Source organism: Tachysurus fulvidraco, chromosome 6 (assembly GCF_022655615.1).
Source record: "Tachysurus fulvidraco isolate hzauxx_2018 chromosome 6, HZAU_PFXX_2.0, whole genome shotgun sequence".
Taxonomy (NCBI): domain Eukaryota; kingdom Metazoa; phylum Chordata; class Actinopteri; order Siluriformes; family Bagridae; genus Tachysurus; species Tachysurus fulvidraco.
Genome location: NC_062523.1, coordinates 15,844,348 through 15,866,083, shown reverse-complemented (window position 1 = coordinate 15,866,083; position 21,736 = coordinate 15,844,348). Strand labels below are relative to the sequence as shown.

At 37.4% G+C, this 21,736-nt stretch overlaps 1 protein-coding gene across 2 annotated transcripts in view; it reads right to left on the bottom strand.

The window, feature by feature from the left end:
* Positions 1–21,736, bottom strand: part of galnt13 (UDP-N-acetyl-alpha-D-galactosamine:polypeptide N-acetylgalactosaminyltransferase 13) — a 37,208-nt gene that overhangs the window by 1,904 nt on the left and 13,568 nt on the right. The window contains exons 7-14 of one of the 2 annotated variants that reach the window (XM_027164873.2): positions 19,484–19,654; positions 17,692–17,809; positions 17,206–17,386; positions 12,113–12,252; positions 7,958–8,056; positions 7,695–7,829; positions 7,454–7,483; positions 5,706–5,957 (exon numbers count right to left, since the gene is read on the bottom strand). In XM_027164873.2, the coding sequence (XP_027020674.1) occupies positions 5,772–5,957; positions 7,454–7,483; positions 7,695–7,829; positions 7,958–8,056; positions 12,113–12,252; positions 17,206–17,386; positions 17,692–17,809; positions 19,484–19,654 (1,060 nt within the window). In that variant the 3' untranslated portion in view covers positions 5,706–5,771. Of the gene's footprint in view, positions 1–5,705; positions 5,958–7,453; positions 7,484–7,694; positions 7,830–7,957; positions 8,057–12,112; positions 12,253–17,205; positions 17,387–17,691; positions 17,810–19,483; positions 19,655–21,736 lie in introns of those variants that run through there. The other variant, XM_027164871.2, reaches the window with a different exon arrangement.

Below are 21,736 nucleotides of genomic sequence, written 5' to 3'. Positions count from 1 at the left end.
AAAATCACCTGCAAAACAAGTGCAGCTTTTACTCATACTCAAATTGTATATGTTTGGGAAAATAAATCATACAGTATCGTCGTGAATGTCAGTTACAATCCACAATTATCAAAACTATTTTAAGAAGTTCTATTTAAACATTTCATTCACAGTATACCATTCACACCATTTATAACTCATGGCAGATTCACACCAAAGAAAAAACAAGCCGTGCTGTGAAAATGCATGTTTCCAAAAAAACCCATCACCTAGCCTGGCTTACCTTAGTGCCATTAATAATAGTCCTCGTATGGAGATGCGGACGTGTTGGACGTGTTTATAGACTCTATTTACACTGTTCAAGTAGTAGCACGAGAAACTAATGAGTGTGACTGGCCTCTGGTTTCAGGTTCAGCACTAATCAGCACTCTGGGCTTCATAATTAAACACTGCGCTATTGAACAGCTGCTAGCAGAGAGCTGAACAAAGCAGGTATGTGAAATGCACATTATGACAATACTGTTTAAATTGAGCTTGTTTACATTGCTGTAATGATAAGGTCCACGAAATGTACAGTCGAAGCCTCAAACAAATTGACGGATACAGAGAAAAATAGAATGGAAAATAACACGAGAGATGTTGCTTGTGGTGTTGCTTGTAGTGTCTAAATCTAAAATAAACACAACTGAACTTAGATGCACTTTGCAAAACAGCTAGAAATGATCTAACAATATTACACTGAATTCTGTGCAATTTCCTTTTGGGGTAAATGATATGTGAATGAGATGAGCTTAGGTGTCTCTTTAAACAGGACACATGGATGGATTTCAACATAAAAATAGGTCATGGAGAAATCTGTGCTCATTAAACAATGATATTACATGTAGTCAACTCTTCACCCTTGCAGAAAATGTGCAAAAGCAATGAGTCTATAAAACAAATAATGCATAAAAATGATGTTTTATGCTTCATTATGGGGACACCCTGTAGATTTATTTTAACACATGTTAACATGTTTCCTACAAAATCAGCATCCAGCAATGAATAAATATTTGTGGAAGCCTCCTATGGAGAAAACAGCAGCACTGAGCCTCCTCCTGTAAAGTCTAACAAGGATTTAGAAACGTAGAGGAAACATACCAATCCCCCTCTAAAATATTCTTTATATTTAGGTTTATTTATGCGTGATGAATAATAAAAGGATTCTACATTTATGTCATGTTTTTCAAAGACAACAATAAATGTTCTAGGAGTGTAGATAATATGTCAAATGTATTTTGCATGAATAAAATGTAAGTATTTTCTGCCAAGTATTTTAAGTGAAAGGTTTGAATGGTTCATTCTGACTGTTATTTTATACAATCGTCTGGGCCACTGGAGGGTGCCAATAATTCTGAGTTCGCTCTTTGTCAGATCTAATAAAATGCTCTATATGTTTCAGTAAAATCTTCTTTTCCCAGCGAGAGAAACAGAAGGACAATGCAGTGTAGTAAGTGAGTGAAAATGTATAACCACTCACAAGGCACAAATCAGGTAATTATATGTGAGTGGTGTGTAAGAATGTGCCCCTGCTGAGGAATACCCATCATGCACATGTCTCAGTGTGACAGCAGCAGCCGAGTACAGGGAGCACACTGATGTTCTGCTACTCTAATGACTGTTTTTGGTCACACAGCTCCTACACACATCACATAGAGACACACTTTCACACTTTCACACAGACACCTATAACACCTGAGAGAATTCTCAAGTTAAAGACAAAATTCAGTTTTGAATCTTCAGTTCTTTAGCATAAAAGAAAATTTGATAAGACTGTCTATGAAGCCCATTTCCATTAAATATTATAATTCTTTACATACTTCTTTATAGGTAAAGAATTTAAGTTGGCAATAAGTCCTTTTTTTTTTTTTTTTTTAATAAAATTGTATTCCATTGTGTAATTTAATAACAATAATGCCTCATAAAGCTTTAGTAAGTATGGAATAACACACTACATGCTGTACTGTTACAGGAATATACCTCACGGTGGCACAATGTAAAGTGAACACCAGACTAAAATTGTTATAAGGGTATGTTCTAAAATGACTTATTCTTCTAAAAGCACAGTGATTTGTCAAAGATTATAATTTGTCACCGAACAAGACAATGCACTTTTTAACTACTGCTTTTTTTTTAAAGCACATTCACAAGCTGGTTCCTCTTATCACTTACAGTATAGCATTGATAAACAGTCCTTCCTGGCCAGTCTTTATTAAGCTAAATACACATACTAAAAAAAAGGGAGAAAAAAAAAATACAGCTGTGTGTGTGTGTGGTGTGTGTGTTTGTGTGTGTGTGTGTGTGCGTGCATGTACGAAAACGCGGACTCAGGAGACAGGTGACTTTTTATGGAGCTTTTTGCTTTCTTTTATTTTTCTGGGCTGCCTCTTTCTCTTAATAAATAACTGTCAAAAAAATCAAACCCTATGCCGCTCACAGATTGTTACCTTCACGTACACCTTCTAAGTTCAAGTCTAAGGCAAGCATGTGGTGTGTTGTGTGAGCTTAGTCAGCTTTGTCTCTTCCTTCCCTCTCTCTCTCTCTCTCTCTCTCTCTCTCTCTCTCTCTCTCTCTCTCTCTGATTCACAGCTTTGCCGAAAGGGACTAGATAAATCTATAATCGCACACAGGTACTGTAGGAACTGTCACACACTGTCGGTTTAATGTGCCTCCTTTTGTCCACGCCCAGATTCCTCTGTACTAAAGACTTTGCTATGGTAGGAACCTTACTATTACATACAACTGACACTTCAGCTCCCCCCCCCATACAGTAAATGCTACATAAACATCATGGAAAGCATCACTGAAACAAAACAGAATCTTCACCACAACAACAATTATACATTTTTTTCTTTGTTAAACTCTTTGTTAATTATTAGCTTTTATGCTTTTATAAAATTATGTGAAGCATCCACAATACAAGTCCCTGTTGAAATACAAGAATGAGCTGTTACTATAGAAAATATATCATAACAAATTAGAGCTAGTGAATTAATGTAAACCTATCAGTTATGTTACAACTGGAACTAATATACAACTAATAAAGACCTCATCACTGTGTGCTGTGTCAATTTAATTAAATGTTCAATTATTCCTCATTATAGTTATAAGATCCTATTAACTGTATATTTGTAATGTAATGTTGAATTATACACAGACACACTACATTGCAAAAGCTGGGAAAGATAACAAATATATAACATATAAAAATATATAAAATGTTTATATAATTGTATCCAAGTATGTAACCTAGTGAGCCAGCATTAATGTATTCAATGTTAGAGATTTAAGCACTTATGTACGTCGCTCTGGATAAGGGCGTCTGCCTAATGCTGTAAATGTAAATGTATCAATAATACTTTTACTTTTAACTGCCATAAAATAACTTCTTAAATATTATTAGATGTTTATGAGGCATTATAAAAAAAGTCTATAAATATACTACATATAAATATCAATTAAAATGAGCATCAGTGTTGCTAAAACTTTATACTGGAACATATATTTATAATTGTGTATCCCTCAATCACGTTTTAGTCACAGCCATATATACAGTATTTTGCTCATATTTTTGTACAGATGTATTTTTTTATTTTGACGGATGAACAAGAATATGAGATCCAACTGTGAAAAAAACAAAGCAAAACACACAGACACAGAGACACACACACAACGATAACCCATAAAGATTAACGACCTGAAAAGCAACAGAGCACTTCCAGCATAATAAGCATCAGAGAGACCATTACAATTCAGGATTCTGATAATAAATATATATTTTTTAAAAAAACACCCTATTTGTGCTGAGCACAGCTGTGGCATGGCTGTGTGTGAGTGCTCTGATGTGGCCATGCTCTCTGAGAGGCCAGGGCCATGAAAGAGGCCTTTCACAATAAGCGATCACTTCAAAAGAACTCGCCAACAAAGACAAACCTATTTCAGAGCTCTGCGCATAGATAATCAGGTTGTATTATGGAATAATGTTGCCTCGTCTGCTCTCCCTAGGTGAGGGCTTGCATATGTAGCAGCCACTAGCAAATTTTCATCTAAATATTAAAGATTTATGTAAGGAACATAAATGCCAAATAAGATTTAATTTGATGCAGTGGTGCTGAAAAGGTCCTGGTGATGGTGGTTTGTGTATAGCAGTGCTTTTGGTGTCCGTTATTGCTTTGTGTGAGTTGCTGGCCTCTAATATACCACTAAAATGCTTGGCAGTAATAAATCCTAAACTCTCTGGAATCTGTCTTGAATACGAGCACTAAAGAGTCTTTATTCATATGGAACTGACAAGATGTGCCTTTGGTTCAAAACTTCACACACACACACACAAACAAATACTCAATAAAACTAGCAAACACATCCACATTTTAATCTACAAGAACAAAACCAACATCAAGCTAATCTATTTTAAAGCAACTAAGTGTGTAAACAGGCCCAGTCCTCAAATACAGCCCTACTTCAACATACATTATACATCAGATTGTAGAGTCGTAGGAAATATAATCAATAAGGCAGTGATTTCAACTAATGGAGCATGCAATTAACTACAGGCAAAACGTTACATGCTGATTTACTGTAATTTAACTTCAATTTGACTGAATATTGACTTTTTTTTATAATAGTTACCAATTATTCCCATTAAGATTCAACCCATTTTCTGAGGGAAGCAGAGCACCTAAACCTGCTAATCATAATATGGGTCAAGTTGTGGATACTGTAATAATATAAATGTACAGCAAATATGAATGAAAATGAATAATAAATTAATAACTATTTTCATTTATTTGATACCACAGAACTGCTGAGATCTCGATACTAGTGGATACTAGTCATTTTTCTGGTCATTTTAACAGCAGTTCTGACTGTGAGGTTTTAATCAGTGTGCTCTTATATGTACATTCTTATATGGTGTCACTTCTATAGTAACAAATGAAGTCAGAGGAAACTGTATGGTAGAAGATCCATATTAAAATGTGTGTTATCACTGGCAGATTTTCTGTGAGGAGACGTTTAGTGATGTTGGAGTCCAGAGCACCACGACTTTGTAAAAGTCAGAGGTAAAGTTGTTCTTTTAAAGTGTTCCTTCCAAGGAAAGTGATCAGTACAGACAGTTTTGAGGTTTCTTGGTTGCCTGTTTTTGTTACATGTCAAAGAGATGCTCTACAACATCATATGAAACTTGTGTAACCGATTGTTTTTAATAAATGATGTATTACTAAAGTTAGCATTGTGCTGTTCAGGGTAATAATAGGATCCATCCATTCAGAGAATATTTTCCTATACACGTCCTGCTGTGTATTATACCTCATTTAATATTTTTTATTTTTCTCTGGAGAGAATCTGTAATAGAGCATTGGATAGAAGCACATTTGCTAAGCTATAAGCTATGTCCAAGAAACACTCTTGTGTTATTATTAAGGTTGTTCATTTTATAGGTTTGCATTGGGAGGTGTTAACAGTTGCTCCTTAATACCCAGCAGTTCATAAGGTATACAAATTGCTGGTTATTAATACATAGCACGTACGAGTAGCTAGTTCATATTAACTAATATATTAATAAGCTGGTGAAAATAGTAGACAAATTGTAATATATGTAAATGTATATATAAGCTAGGATGAATCATGCTTGGGGTTAAGGTTAAACATAGCACTCACTGATGACTGCTTCCAATCCCTGACTAAAGGCTGAGTACAAAGGACTGGGCCACTAAACCTTCCAGCACTAACCTGCTGTGACCTGGGCTTGCCTTTTACAGAAAGTAATCAGTGGCACTGTAGTAGACCTTCCTAACCACCTCCAGTGTCGTGTAGTTCCTGAGGACCCAAGACTGAAGCGGACTACCGTCACAGTACTCCACCGTTGGGCCGTACTTCCCATCCTCCAGCCGACTGATGGTGAGGCATGACTGTGTGATAATGTGCAGGAACGTGCCCTTCTGATGGCCACCATTACACACCACAGAGAGCAGCAAGAATGAGCACGAATGGTATACAGTGCAACACGGACACACCAGGATCTAGTCTAGAACACAACACTGCTTTAACACTATTCCAGAACACAATGCAAGTACATGTGGCATGATTAAAAGAAGTCAGTTTTTTCCGCTCTGAAATGTCCTGAAAATATGATGCCATTGATGTTAATAGGTGACATCATATAGTGAGAGATGATAAGTGATGTGAAGGATGTATAGATATGCTCTAAGAGAACACACTGCAGGTCTTGCACTGTAACAAATTCTCTACTGTTTTCTCCAAATTAAAAGCAATATTGGCAGAATTGGCGAGATTAAAAATTAATATTATACATGAATAACTAAACAGCCATTTTTAAGCTTGCAATCTACTCCCTCTATAATCAACTGGTGTATGTGAAAACCTGGATTACTGACAGTGAAATGTTAATCAAAAAAAACTATTAAACTTTCATGGTCTAGAATTTTGGTGTCAGCAACAGCTTTTAAAAATAGTTTAAAGATGGGCTGCATTGACAGACTGTGACATTTCTCAAAACCAAACCAGTGAATATTTAATGCCGCATAAATTACTCATCAAAATGATATTTCAGCAGTCTAGGCCAATATATAAATAAACTGGTCTACAGGGGCTTTCAGTAAACTTGGTGAGAAGGACTAAATAATGGCCAACGCCGTAGCCCAGTTCTCTAAAGACAATGCTGTCTGTGGCTAAAATAAGGCTCTAATGGTGATGTCCTGTTTCATATACTGTACCATGCCTAAACACTTCTACAAGTAGATCATTCAATCAGTATGATTTTACTCAGATGTTGTCAGTACAGATACCATCACAACCATCACAATATATTTTCATACCCTTGGTGTTTCTATTTAAAATAGAGTCATTTACTGTTAATTAATTAGAGGACAACCAGGACGTCAAGCATTGGCCAAGAAATTTACAAAAAGAATAGTTGCTGAAGAATTGCTGTACTGATCAACAGGTCATTCAATAATTAAAGCACAGGGACAAATGTACTGTCAGTGCTAAAATTGTGTCTCTTACAATAAGTTTCATAGACTGCATAAAAAAATACATTATGTACTTTGATATTATGTTTAACATCTTTAATAAACCTGAGAGGAAATTGTGTCACCACTGTATAAGGTAAGCTTACACAAACAGGTAATGCCTTAGAACTCCAAACATATCTCCAGAATTCAGTTCAATTCTGTTAGCATGGAGATATCCTGTGAGATCTATACACATATTTTCTTAAAGTTATGATTTCTGATTTTATCATTGTTGCTAGCCATCAATTATTGCTTTATCTGTATTAAGAATTACAATCCGAATCACAAAAGACTTCTTAAACGCATGCCACATTCTAATGTGCTCAATACTAATAATTCACCCTGGAATTACGATACAATATTGAAACTGACACAACATCCAGCAAAACAGCTTATCTTACCTGAAAATCATATTCCCACTTGCCAACATACTAAGCAATAAGAATAAGGATGCTTTGAGTAACTTGTAGTTCCTGGTAGGTAGTCAAAGGGCTTGAGATACAGAGTAAAATGGAAGGATTGTAGCACCATCTGGTGGTAAAAACTATCCTTAAATGCAATTGTTTGAAATCAAAGTCTACATGGTATATCACTGAGAAAGTGCATATATAAATGTTGGAAATCAAACTCTTTAACACATACCTCAGCATCATACTCAAACATCTGGTTGCCTTTCATGTGGTGGCACTTCAGCATGATGACTGGGCCATTCAGACGAGATACATCGAGACACAGGTCATCAGTCCGGATTTCTTTATCTGCTGTGTAGGAAAACACCTACACACATGCACACACACACACACACACAAGTATGTTATTACACTTAACACATTCTCTGGTGTAGAATGAAGCAGGCTGTGGAAAATAGTTCTGAGTGTATGTCTATTGGGATAGTGTGTCCTCACCTGGTTGCCACCCATGCCATGACAGTTAAAAAAACCAACTTTCTCATTCTCTTTCCTTCCCATGTTGTCCACACACTGGTTGGTCTCCACGTTTCTAATCTGTGGATGAAGCAAGGCCAAGAGTATTATAGATAAAAGACAATATAGTACTCCAGTTACAAATATTAAAAAGCTGTACATATTTCTGCTTTCAAAATCAACTTAATAACTTGTAATTATAACGTTACCTCTGACAACTTAGTTGAAAACAGAGTTTAATCTGTGATGTTTTACGCTATATTCTTTTGTAAGCGGTGTTAAACTCATCACATGTACACTATATGGCCAAATGTTTGTGTCTTCCCCAAACTGTTGCCACAAAGTTAATAGAATATAGTTGTATACAATGTCTTTGTCTTTGCTGTGATTTTAAGATTTTCATTAACTGAAACTAAAGTCCTCAAAGACAATGCATATATTTATAAAGCAAGCTCCATAAAGATGTGGTTTGCCAGTGTACTGCACATATCCCTGACCTTAACCCCACTGAATTGCACCAGGCAATATTCAATATCCTAAACTCACAAATGACTGGAAAGGCTTTACAAAAGTCTCAAGTGTTTTGGAAACAGCATAAAGGGGAAAAAATCTTGTTTGGGATGTGCAAAATCTGGTTGGGCTGGTCAGGTGCTCACAAACTTTTGGCCACATAGTGTACATTACGAACAAACACATTGAGAACAAATTTAGCATATTAGCTAATATTTGAAGGAAAAAAGGTCAGATAGTTCCAGATCATGGAATTATAAGCTATCTTAGATGCAACATTTAGCAGAACATAAAGGATATCATTGGATAGGAAATACTACAAATCAAAAATAAAAAACTCATTTAAAATAAGCAATTTTCTGAAATCGAAAGACAAACCAATCTGAGGGAACAAGACAGTACATTTTACAAATTAATTTGGAGACAAGTGAATGATGGTGAATTCCATACATGGTCTTCTGTGTATGCTGTATATGTGTGTGTGCAGAATACCAGCAAATGCAATGTAAACAATGTTCAAACTGAAGCATGTGAGAACTGACAGGTACCTAATAGTAACCCTTATATTATTAAAAACTGAGGTCTCATTTCTGAGGGCTGAAATTGTTCCTGATGCTGCTTTCGGTTCTGTCGAGGAGCTCATAAAGAATGATCTGAAAAGGAATAAATCATTCTATGTCGTGCTGTCACTCCGTCTCCAACAAGCCTGCAGAAATCATTTCCTGCTCTTCTAATTAATAACACATGGCCTTGATTTGCCCATTTGCCTGGCAACATAATTAAACAACACTGAAACAAGTTATTATAGCTCATTCATAATATACACTTTATCTGAGGCGCTATGAGGCTGGCTGGCTAAGTCACACAAATCACTGCTGATCTTGGATTGTGGATTGTTTAAAACTTTTATGTTTCTGATAAACAAGTCTGAAACCTATTTAGATATATGCTATCATTTTTAAGCATAAAGGCCACCTTAACACATTAAGTAGTCAGGAGTGTCATTTACAATTAAGTAACATAAAATCAATGTGTCTGCATGTAAAGTGGAATAAAGCTTGTAGAACTGAAGAGCTGTCAGGAAGCTGTCAGCAGCAGAGGTGTAAAGGGCAAGCTTTACTGCAGAGCTGTAAATGATCAAGCCTCAGCATTACATCTATATCAAACAAGTACACACAAACAATGTCTCCAAACAGCATCTCACGCTGGCTCAGAAGCCCATTATAAATCATCAGCTAAAGCTGGCAGCCGTCCCTAACTCTCCGGAGACTATTAGCTTAATAGAGCTGAACCTGAGCTTAAAACTAACACGTGTGCTCTTTAATAGCTTTACTCTGAGATGAGGTATACTAAAATATGTCAAATACGTCTCCCTAGCCAAAGGCATTACACGTTAATGCCAAGATAAATACTCATAACTCATTTTGTGTGAGATGCTGACTGGTGCAAGTTCTGCTGTGTTCGTGGCTGTATGTAACTGGGGATTTTAATCAGGTTTCTTTCTCCACTATAGCTCTTGGGTCAAGTTAAACTATTCCCAATTTTGTTGCTTCGCTAGACACGCCTTCATTTATTCGCTCATGTCTCCAGTAGTCGCCAGCTCTCCGGTTGCTTTGTCATTGCCAGTCACCTTCGTGAAATCATGAAATCGTGACGTGACATACGGCTACGTACGGAGACCCATACTCAGAATTTGTTCTCTGCATTTAACCCATCCAAAGTGCACACACACACCGTGAACACACACCCGGAGCAGTGGGCAGCCATTTATGCTGCGGCCCCCGGGGAGCAGTTGGGGGGGTTCGGTGCCTTGCTCAAGGGCACCTCAGTCGTGGCCGACCCGAGACTCGAACCCACAAACTTTGGGTTACGAGTCAGACTATCTAAACATTAGGCCACGACTGCCCCCTTATGCGTGATTGTACTGTAGCATTAGCCAGAGATGGTCTGAGTAGAGAATATATCATTGCTATATATGTTAGCTAAATATCACGTCCCAGCACAATGCAACTTGTCAATCATTTCTTTCTCGATTTCAAGTAGATAGCAGTCTGCTCTTCTAGAACTAACAAAGAAAGTCACTGAGTGGACAGACTTTACAAGAAGGATCGTTTAAATAATCTAAAATTCCCTGATGGTGTCCTTAAGCTCAGAGTTGGCATTTTCAGCCCAGTGGTGTGGTGCTCTGTGCTCTTCGGTCCACTGGGTAGTGAGAATCAAATGGCAAATACTGATCCGTGTTATGTTGCTTCCAAGAGACTGGAATTTAGAAATTCTCCTTCAGCTTTCTGCATACTAAGCGGGGTGAGACTGGGTTTCTTTTGTCTCGAATGTCTTCTAATGCAAGTCTGATGTAGTAGTTCATTAAGTTGATATGTTCAACTTTCTGAAAGCTTAGACCCAGAGCCATTAGCCTCTCATCACTCCATGGCCCATCAGCTGGCATTCACACACCCCTCTCAGACACTCAGTGCCCCATCAGTGGCATCTGTCACTCTGCACCCTCTCCCTGGTTCATACAGTCTTGTACAATGTTACTCTTGTCCATTTATCATCAGTGTCAACTTGTCAACAGTACAATAAACGGCACCATAATCACACAAGGGCAGATGAATAGAATACAAGTGCTGTCGAATGCTCAAATCAAAGCATGTTGATTACATTTCTGAAGCAGCACCACTGTTCAATCCAAATGATTTCTAGATTTTCTAGATTCTAGTTTATGTTAATTTGAACAATCTAATACATTATCATTTCTATAGTAAGTCCACTCCCAGGGATTGCTGCATAAACTATAACCAACAATAAGCAGAACAATAACATTTAACAAAGAAAAATGATAGAATATATTTAACAAAGAAAAGGTTGCTGATATTATTAAGCTTTCTGCAAGATGTTTAGAGAGTCTTCATACTTTTTATTACAAGCAACATGACTGACATGACAAATAGAGACGTCTCACTGTCCCGAATGACGAAATTTGGAGCTCTAAATCAATTTATTTCCACCATTTACAGAGTACATCGGTGCATTGTCGAGCAGAACTTTCACTGATGACTACAAGAATTTGAGAAGAACTTTACCAAAAATTACAAAAAAGTGTTCTGGCTTATAAAACAATGCACTGTAAATAATAATAAAAAAAACATTACTTCACTCACTGCAGTTTGCACCATGTCGATGCAATCATTTACATAGCAACATGGTGGAGATGATTCTTTTCAGCACTGTTTGGCATGAAACCAGGTGACATGCAGTTTTGCACCCCTGTAATCTGGACGATGAAAAACCACCTGCCTTACAGACCACAATTTGTGTGACAGATGACATTTCTATCAGTCTACGGTAGTGAGGTGCCATTTTCTACACTGCATTTCTGGGGTGATGCAATAAAAAGGAGACAAATGATCAGTTGAGCTGTCTGGCAGCTGAAAGCATTGGCATTCACAATATGTGCCTTGCCTTTGCAAACAATGGGGTGAGGTTAGTGTACGTCTACAGATGAAAGTCAGTCTTCATAATATTAAATACAAATAAAATAAAAAATACTGATAAATAATAAAAATTAATAAAAAGCCTTATTATGGAATAATGGAATGAAGAAACAAGGAACAGAAAGCAGTATACCTCTCCAAGAGAGTAGTATCTGCGGGGTATCTGTGAGTCAGGGTAGATGTTCTCCAGATACCAGGAGAAAGGTTTACACTGCAGAGCTTCTCTCAGAGCCTTCCGAGCAGATACGTCTCCATAATCCACTCGGACCACACCTGTACGTACACAAAAAAACATTAAATACAAGATAGACATGTTTGTGTGATAGTGTGTGTGTGTGTGTGTGTGTGTGTGTGTGTGTGTGTGTGTGTGTGTGTGTGTGTGTGTGTGTGTGTGTGTGTGTGTGTGTGTGCACGCATGTGTGTGTTTCTTTGACTGTAAAGAAACAGCAATGATATTCTCGTTCTCAATTGCATGCATCAGATTTTAGATCTGGAAACATTTTAATCAGCAAATCAATCGCTAACAATTAGGACATTTTTGGTAATCAATATTATATAATGTTCCCTCACATTTTACACAATAAATGTTATGATATTAGTATTAAAATGAGTGTATTAATCTAAACCTGTGATATGAATTACAGTACAAACAAATGTCTGAGCTACTGTTATATAAAACTTATCAACATTTTCTGATGTGGTATCAATATTATTGAGTGCCATCTGGCCAATTAGATTGAGAATTCAACAGCACTATGGTGAAATAGAAGCTAATACTGTGTGGATACCTTGAGAGCTTTTCTCTCAGTACATACTGTATCTTTAGACAATAAGACTGATAACCAACAATTAGAATAAAATGCACTAGTTTCCCTTAACCACTAGGGGGCGATTCTGTACCACATTTCTTGTAAGGTTTGACACAAACCTCTCTTGTTGCTTTCAAGCCCACATTTAGGTCTTTGCACACTACCCTTCCAAATAAATTATTTGCACATGCATACGTCTATATTCTAAATATTTCAGTGACATGCTAGCCTTGTTATGACCTGGAGTACTGTCTACACCTGCTTACACATGACTGAAAACCATGAAATCAAAGCACAAGCATTGCTACTAAGCAACAAGTTATTCAACCAGACACAAATAATGGCATTTGCACCCACAGCACTATTTTATCATTGGAACACTGTGACCTTACTTTAACTGGCACATAAGCTGCACCTAGCACCTAAGAGCACAATATTACTAACCTTACGAACTGAAGAATTTAGAAGGCACTGTAATAATACTGCCCTAATTGAGCAATGAGTGACCATGCTGTAAGTTAATAAGGTCAATAGGATATATCATTCCGCTATTATTAGCTAAATTCATCATCATTAGGCGCATTCAAATATCAGCAGCGGTTACAAAACCATTAGCCTTTGCTAACCTAGTTCTAATAGATCACCAGGGATCAGATGTAAAAATGCATATAACTGTGCTTGTTTCTCGTCCTGTCCAATTCCTCCTCTTTCCGCGCATTTGGATTCCACTTTTAGGCTTAAAATCGAAAGCCATTCCGATTTTTGTATTGATTTCTGCTAGCTGGGCTGGTAGGCTGATGAAATTAAACATATCATGTTGGATATATTTCGCATTTTCCTGACCTCGCTACACAGCTGGGGAAACCATGGGCTACCTTTCAAATTCCACAAGAGAAGCAAAAATGCAATATTTTGTTGCAGAAAAAGTCTCACTTTAAAAGTAAAGATTTAATGCAGTAAAGAAACTGTAACCATGTATTAGATGTATTTATAGTTCATTTTATACTTCTAAAAGGTGCAAAGTACAAGCTAGAGTATGATAAATGGATAAAAGTGCATCTACAGTTCACAGGAAGCAATTAGTAACACTGATGCAGCAGCTGCTCAGAGCCACCTGGATCGCAAGCCCTGTGTAAATTGCATGAGCTGCAGCATGGTAGATCTGACCTAGCTGATGAATATCAAAATAATATCAAAATAAGCTATCATTTTGATAGTTTAAGGCACAGTGATTCTACTGAATCATGTTAGTTGTTTACTTTTTCCTTCATGAGTTTCAGACTCATCCTCTGGTTGGATTCTACAGGATTTCCTGGAGACAAAGGTTTGCCTTGGAACCAAGCCATTGTGATACTCTACTTCAATCATGGATGAAGGAAGCTGCCGTGTTAACAACTGTAACTGTGCTTATGAGGATTAGTTAAACAATGGTTTTTCCAAATTACGTTAAGTATTTTAAGTTCACAGGATACACTCATTAACTGTCTTAAATTAATTCTCCATGGTTGCATGCTGGCCTGTTTTTGTACTTTGTAGGGACATCGACTTTATCTTTTCACTCCCCTAAATGTGAAACTGAACAAAACAAGCTGTAACTGGTTGCTTTACATGTCAGTCAGATGCTCTCTTGGTCAGTTTTTTTGCCATTAAAATGCCATGGAGTTCAGAGCTTCTGCGGTTAGTCTGAACGTCTGGCTAGGCAAGACTAATTTTTCCTAGACAAGAAAATCTCTGCCTGAAGTTTGATATCATGTAAATACACTCCACTCCTTTCAGCCTTGCTTTGCTTCTTACAGTAACACAAGTATGGAGCTTGCTTCATATGCTGCATATTGTCTAAGTCTTTTCCATTTCTGAAACCTGAGATTTTGTCTGGCCACTTCACATAGATTTTTTAAGATGACAACCTGCCAACATCTCACTAATTCTTTTCTGTTCTTTGCAACAGCTGAAACTCAACACTGGCTTTGTCACAAAGGACTTTCCTGCTGCCCTCAACCTAGAAGCTCATTTATCATATCTGCACGGAGGACTCCTCCGATGGGATACATTTACAGTAATCCCTCCTCCTCTCACTAGCCCACACTCCTTCTCCCCTCTCCATCCTTTCTTAGACCACCAACGATATCACAGTTCCCTCCCAGCATACCCTAAACACCTCCTCGATCTGACTGCAGTAGTGACAGGAGACGTTGCAATCATGAACAAATCACATTACTTAGTCTACAAAACAATGCAGCATGAGCTGATTATTGGACAACTGCGTTTCCCGCATGTCCCGTGGGAACTGGAAGTGCACTGCTCATGAATATGAAAGCAGCAGAGCGATTTTTTGAATGTTGAGTGACACTTTGTTCAAAAGCGGAAATAAATAAAAGATGGCAGATACAACATCTGGGTGACATCCTGCAGTGTCCCTGAAAGGCCCATGTCAGCAGATCTTTCTGTGATTGATGGGTGCGATATTTAAGTGAAAATATTTGGGCTACTGAAACATGCTGAGTAACAAAAAAAGGCTTAGCTGATAAAGTGCTTCAATTTATCAAGGCCAACACAAAGATGTGCTACATCAGCTCACGCAGCCACAGAGCCACAGAGTCACACTAACTGCACTAGATTATAACAGAATGCTGTGTGGGGCAGGGGAATTTCAATAAGATTTATAAATGTCCAACAACATAAATGTCTTAGTTACAAAGAGCCATCAACTCACAGGTTTACTGAATGGTAAAACATTTGAATGCTTCTGCATTAGTGATTATTTGATGTCTATAAATAAGACTTGAATGAGTCATGTTTTTTAGATGAAGATGTCCAGCAGCATCATTAGCTTAGTCCTGGCAGAAACCAGTGTGACTGATACACCCAACTACAGTACAGAGAAGTTTGATTATACAGTAAGTGAAACTCATAGGAAGACTTGCAGCCAAAAAGCACAACTACGCAGCAAAGCAGAAAAACTGGGGTGGTGAACAATGGCAGTAGGTGGTCTGGATTAATAAGACAACATTTATATTGAAAAGGCTGTACTTTAAATATCTTCTATGTTCTAGTACCCAAGTGGTCCCTTAGATGTCCAGTTGAGTCACTGACAACATCTAAGACCTACCACATACTGAAGCACTTACACCAGCACTTACTGTACATTTATATACAAAAGTCAGTGTGCTTAACTTGCTGTATTACCTTCCACCAGACATTTTAAACAGATAGTATCTGTAGTCTGTGACCTTGTGAACTGGTATTGATGTATTCCTTGATGAGACTTCTATAAGCACTTCTATAAGTCGCTCTGGATAAGAGACTCGGCCAAATACCGGAAGATAAATGTAAAAGTTGGGAATTTGGTGAGCATTAATAATTAATGGTATTCCCAATGCAGATAAGTATAAATAGATACACGCGACTTTCAAAGCTGGGATTTGAAAAGAACTGAAATTCACTGTGGGTAATGTGTGGCAAAAATAAAGGCTTCATTTTCTTCTTCCTTTTGTCCCTCGTGCTATACCATCAGGAAGGTGTCAAACCTGATCGTGATTCTGCAACATGACAACCCTAAAAATTACAACCAAAGGCATAAAAACTATTTGCAAAAGATAAAAGAACAAGGAGTCCTAGAACAGACTAGAGCCCTAATCTCAACATCATCAAGTTGGTGTAGGATTACCTGAAGTGACAGAAGCAAATCATACAGTTTACATGTTCAGGAAACTGGTAGTCAGTTCTCCAACATATTGGAACAACATACCTGCAGAGTTCCTTAAAAACTGACCTGTATTTCAAGTTTTTGTTCTGTTCAAACAGCTTGTAATAATACAAACAATTCAAAATCATTCTTACTTTTGAAAGCATCATCACTTTACTGCAATTGTTCCTAAAACGTCTGCACGGTATTATACATAATGTAGTTCTCTGTCCACTCATCTGTAAACATTTAAACCTTCTGTTACTATTGTCAATATTTCTGTACAAGCGTCACCTCAGGAATCAGTGTAGAGAGAGAAATAAAATGAAAATCCAATTAAATAAAAACAATTCTATAAACTCTTTCCTTTTTACATAATGTCTCTAATCCTGTAGCTAGTCTCATGTCCAATAAGACACATTCAGGAAAATAATATATTTAAATGTATATGATAAAATATACAAAAACAAAGAATCTATAGCACTGTTTAATGATTTAAAAACTAAAGGAACTAAAATAAACCCATTTTCTCCAAGCAATTTAAATATAGCCACTTCCTCCAGAGCGCAGCAACAGAGGCAAATTATTCCACCATGTTCTTAGATGACACAAAGCAGTGCCCTAATACATTTAAGCGAAAGGCAAAAGACAGGAAATTTCTCAGGGTCAGCTATAATGAGGAAATGCTAAACAATAGCGAAATATATAACCCAACAAAAAGCAATAGGTTACCTGGTGATATGATGTAAAAAAAGTCTTTGAATTCATCCATCCAGACTTCAGCCAGTCGTCTGTTGTTCTTGTTGATAACTTGGCCGGTACCGCCAGGGAAACTGTAAGGAGTTGCCTTCCGAAAAACGTGGCCTACGTGGGAACATGTGACGATCTCCAGAGAGCCGCCGCACTGCCAGATCTACACAGCATAGTCGCTAATGATTAGTGATTACCAGTACTACAAAACAATAATTAGCGCTGCTATCCTGACTAAATCATACTTCATTAGAAGTGACAAGCTCATAGCTTTATCAGTGCTATAGCAGTGTAATAGAATTTGGTTCACAGAGTCAATTTCATAGTCATGAGCTGTCACTCATGGTGACTATTTACAGTGACAATATACCATCATACATGTAATGGCGGATATACCCTGAAAGGATATACCCTGTCATGACTATTTACAGTGACAATATACCATCATACATGTAATGGCGGATATACCCTGAAAGATATTTCTAAGTTCTCTCCTCCCCATATGTCCATCCCGGGATCATAGGTGCCAATATCATCAAAATAGGTTCGGTCAATGGAAAACAAACCGCCAGCCATGGTGGGAGTTCTAAGACACAAACAGACACAATGAAATCGTTAATCTCTAAACAGACTCAATCAATTTAATATAAACACACAATACTTATGCTAAAAAAGCAGCCTTTTGTAATGGCAGTCTTGTATCCCAAAATATTTGGATAGGAATCTAGCTACTGCATGTCTGATTGATAAATAAACGCTAATTGCAGGCAGATATTCCAGGTTTCCCATTTAAAAACATTTAATAGGGTCTGACTAATTTCTCAGAGGAAAGCCAATGGCTCAGTGCCATGTTTCCATCCACTTCAAGCATGGGAGCACTTTGTCTTGAAATGGAGAAGATTTGCAGTGATTACAGATGGTGGAGAAGTGAAAGCGACTCCCCAAGGTGCCACATGAAATATGAGCTAAAAGCCAAAGCACTGAAAAGCTAATCATAGTGTGCTATTCATATCACTTTTTCCCACCGCTTACTAATGAAAATGTGTCTATTCTCTTTCAGGGTTTTAAATGCTGTTACAATAGTAACATTATTACAGCTCTAACGAGTTATTGCACTAGCTGAGGCAAATTGTTTTTTGTTTGTTAACATGATTCCTTAATTGTTGGAAGTGTCTCAGTGCTTCAGGCTGACATGGACCAAAATATGAGCATTTAAAAAGACCTGTCTCCAGAAAGACAGGTAGGAAAAGAACACACATTTCCTGAGAAGTAAGAGTTTGAAAGGGCGAACTGTCTGTCAGAAAAAAGGTCAAAAATGAATAGCTACATGAGAAAGGCTGGACTCGCCATTAGTGAAAACACTCAACCTTCCTGAAGACTGTGACTCACTGTTCCTTCCAGCCATCCTCCACCCTCAAATCAGGTCAAATCACACAAATGAGTAAATTACCTGAAAGCTAAGAGCACGGGAAGGATGAGAAGTGTTTAAATGCTTTGAAGTATATGGATATTAAAATAAAACTTCCCTTTTGTAGCTATACTTTACTGTTAACTGGCTGAACTATTAAAAATCTAAATCACTTTGTCAGTTAAAGTAATCAAGCTTGAACCAGCTCGAATGTTTTGAGAAACATAATGTCAGATCACTATAACAATGTCAGATCATCATAACAATCTCAGATCACCATAACAATCACCATCAAAATCTTACTGTCAGGGGAATATATGTTTGCAAATCTGGCACATTCGACTCTGAAGGCAAACAGAATTTATTTGTACTTATATGGGTTGTTTTTTTTTTTTTTTTTGTGATGTCTGGGCTAACAGTGAAAATTCTCCAGCCAGCTTCTTCTACTCCTCTTGGCTGAAGAAAATAATGTGGTAAATATCTTGGTAAAGATAATCATGATCCCATTGCTTTGTACAATACGAAGAAATCTATTTTTGGATTGGACATCAGCTCTACCTCGTTCTGTAGAGAAGTCAAAACAGCACTTCATGAGTCATTGTTCTACAACTTCAAATAAAGTAATTTTAGGAGCTACTGCAGCAGCTGCTTTGTATTGAGATTAGCTGATGATCAACATGACATACTGCTGTCAAAGTGATGTCAGCTCTCTGTGTTCTCATGAGTTTGACACGGCTGAACCAAAGATACCACCAGAAACTTTCTACTGAGTAAAGTATATTGCCTACATTAGTGATTCGAGTATTAAGAGAATTTGGAGTGGGCAAAGCTCACGAGTTCGTTACTACTCACCTGACGGGTAAAGTGCGATCTCCTTTGCGTCGGTCCATCTCTCTCTGAGGAACAGGGTACCACCTGAAGTTCAGCTTCCAGTTAAAGCCACCGTATGTCATGTCCGAGCCTGCCATGTATTCAAAGGTCTCATCGCTGATGACATCAATGATGGGGCAGACCACAGCTTTCCTACAATGACATCAACACATTTTACTAAGAGGTCCTGAGTTACTAGACAGGCAGTTACATTTTCATTTCTTGCTTTTTTTTACACGGTTCAGAAAATCAACACAATACTCCATCCACTACTGTCTGCAAGCCCTATACAACACCATGCCCAGAAAATGCCAGCTTCTGTGAAATATACCACAAAAGAACAGATTACCATAACTTCAAATCCTGCATCTCACCTGACATTTTATTCAAAGCAACTTACAATTTCAGAGTAGAACATTCAGACTAATAACCTTCCCATCAGTAGTCCAGAGCCATAAACACTGAGCCTCCTCTTTGCCAACTAACAGACTTATATTTGTGATTAACAAAGTGAAATGTCAAACTGTTTTATTTACCAATTGTTCTTTTACACAAAGAAAATGTAGCCTCTAGAATATTATGTCAGAAATTATACTACCTGAGTTCAGAGTAAAGTGCATCAGCACTAGTCAGGTATATAATGAGGTATTCACACTTAATGTAATTCTAATGCTGTGTGCTCGGCATTAAAGTCTTTCCTTGGTGTGTAAAAATGCAATAAAAGAGGGAGTTGAGGCAGCTGTAGAGCACTTAAAGACACCGAATCACACTTTATAATGGAGAAATGGATTAGACTGGAGAAAATTACATGTCTGATACAGTTAAAAGGTAAAAGCCACAGAGATGAAACTCCCTCCAATACTAAAGTACTGTTTGGAATTGAAAATTGCTATCAAGGCTTGAAATAAAATATAAACGTTCCTGTAATGTACTGATCTAAACTAGAGAGTCATTATCTTCTACTATGAGGATGAGGGATTAGGATGAAAAATTAGGATGAGCACAACCTGATGTCTTTGCTTGTTTAAATCTCTATTAATAATGTGTTTAAGTTAAGTTAATTAGAGAATAAACACAAAAGCACTTAACTTTACGGCTTCTCCATTTACAGTTAATTACATTCAGTTTACAGCACTTAAACATTGTCGAGCTATTTGGGATTTCTAAAAGAATCACCCATGTGAATCAAAACATGAATCAATCTTTATCCGAGTCATAATAACAGAGAAACACATCTTTAAAAAAAATCATACTGTTCAGGATTTCACAGTCCAGCTTAGAGAAACCATGTGAACCTTCATACTCAGTTTAAGTACATAAAAACATTTATATTTCCAGCATGTGGCAGACACCAAAGACAGAGCAGCTTACATTATATTCATTTGTATATAACTGAGCAGTTGAGGTTTGAGGGCATTGGGATTTAACCTCACAACCTTCCCATGTCCAATGCCTTAACCACTGAGAAAGTCACAGGCTTCTGCAGGTCATATCACAGCATTTTTATTGGGCTAACTTCTGAATGGCCAATGCAAAACACACATATTCATTGTTTTAAATTATTCTAATATAATTTAATCCATAGTCCAATTTCGAATGGTAGACGATGGATCGATACCCTGTTTTAAATCCGTTGATTCCTTAGTTGATCACAAGGTGTCCAAGCCCTGAAACAGCAAACCAGCTTTATGCCATAATGCCACCACATTCATGCGTCACAGCTCAGAGGAGGTTTCGCTGTTGCTGTACAGTGACTTTTCTCCTCAATATACAGCTTTGTACATTTCTCACAGAAGTTGCATTTCCTTCCTACCCAACGTAAAAGCACTGAAAATGTAAGACATGGTACAGTCCTCCATCTGTAGTGTGCAACATTCTTGATTATGGCTTTTTCTTATAATGAACACATGAACAGAGATTTTAACAAGTTCTAGAGATTTCTGCAGATCTTTTGCTGTTACGCTTTTCCACCTCCTTCAGCACTGCACATTGTGCTCTTCCGTGTGCGATCTTTACAGGACACCCACTTACAGAGTGCAGCAACAGTACTGAACTTCCTCTATTCCTTCAAGCTTCTCTACAATCCCTTTTCTCATGTCCTTGAAAATGTGTTTTGCTGAAAGCATCTTACACATGAAGAGATTTCCCTGACTTTTTATAGTAAAGTGACATCTCTAACCCACACCTATTCTCTAGGATCATTAATTATGACATCAATTCATTTGGAGATGATTC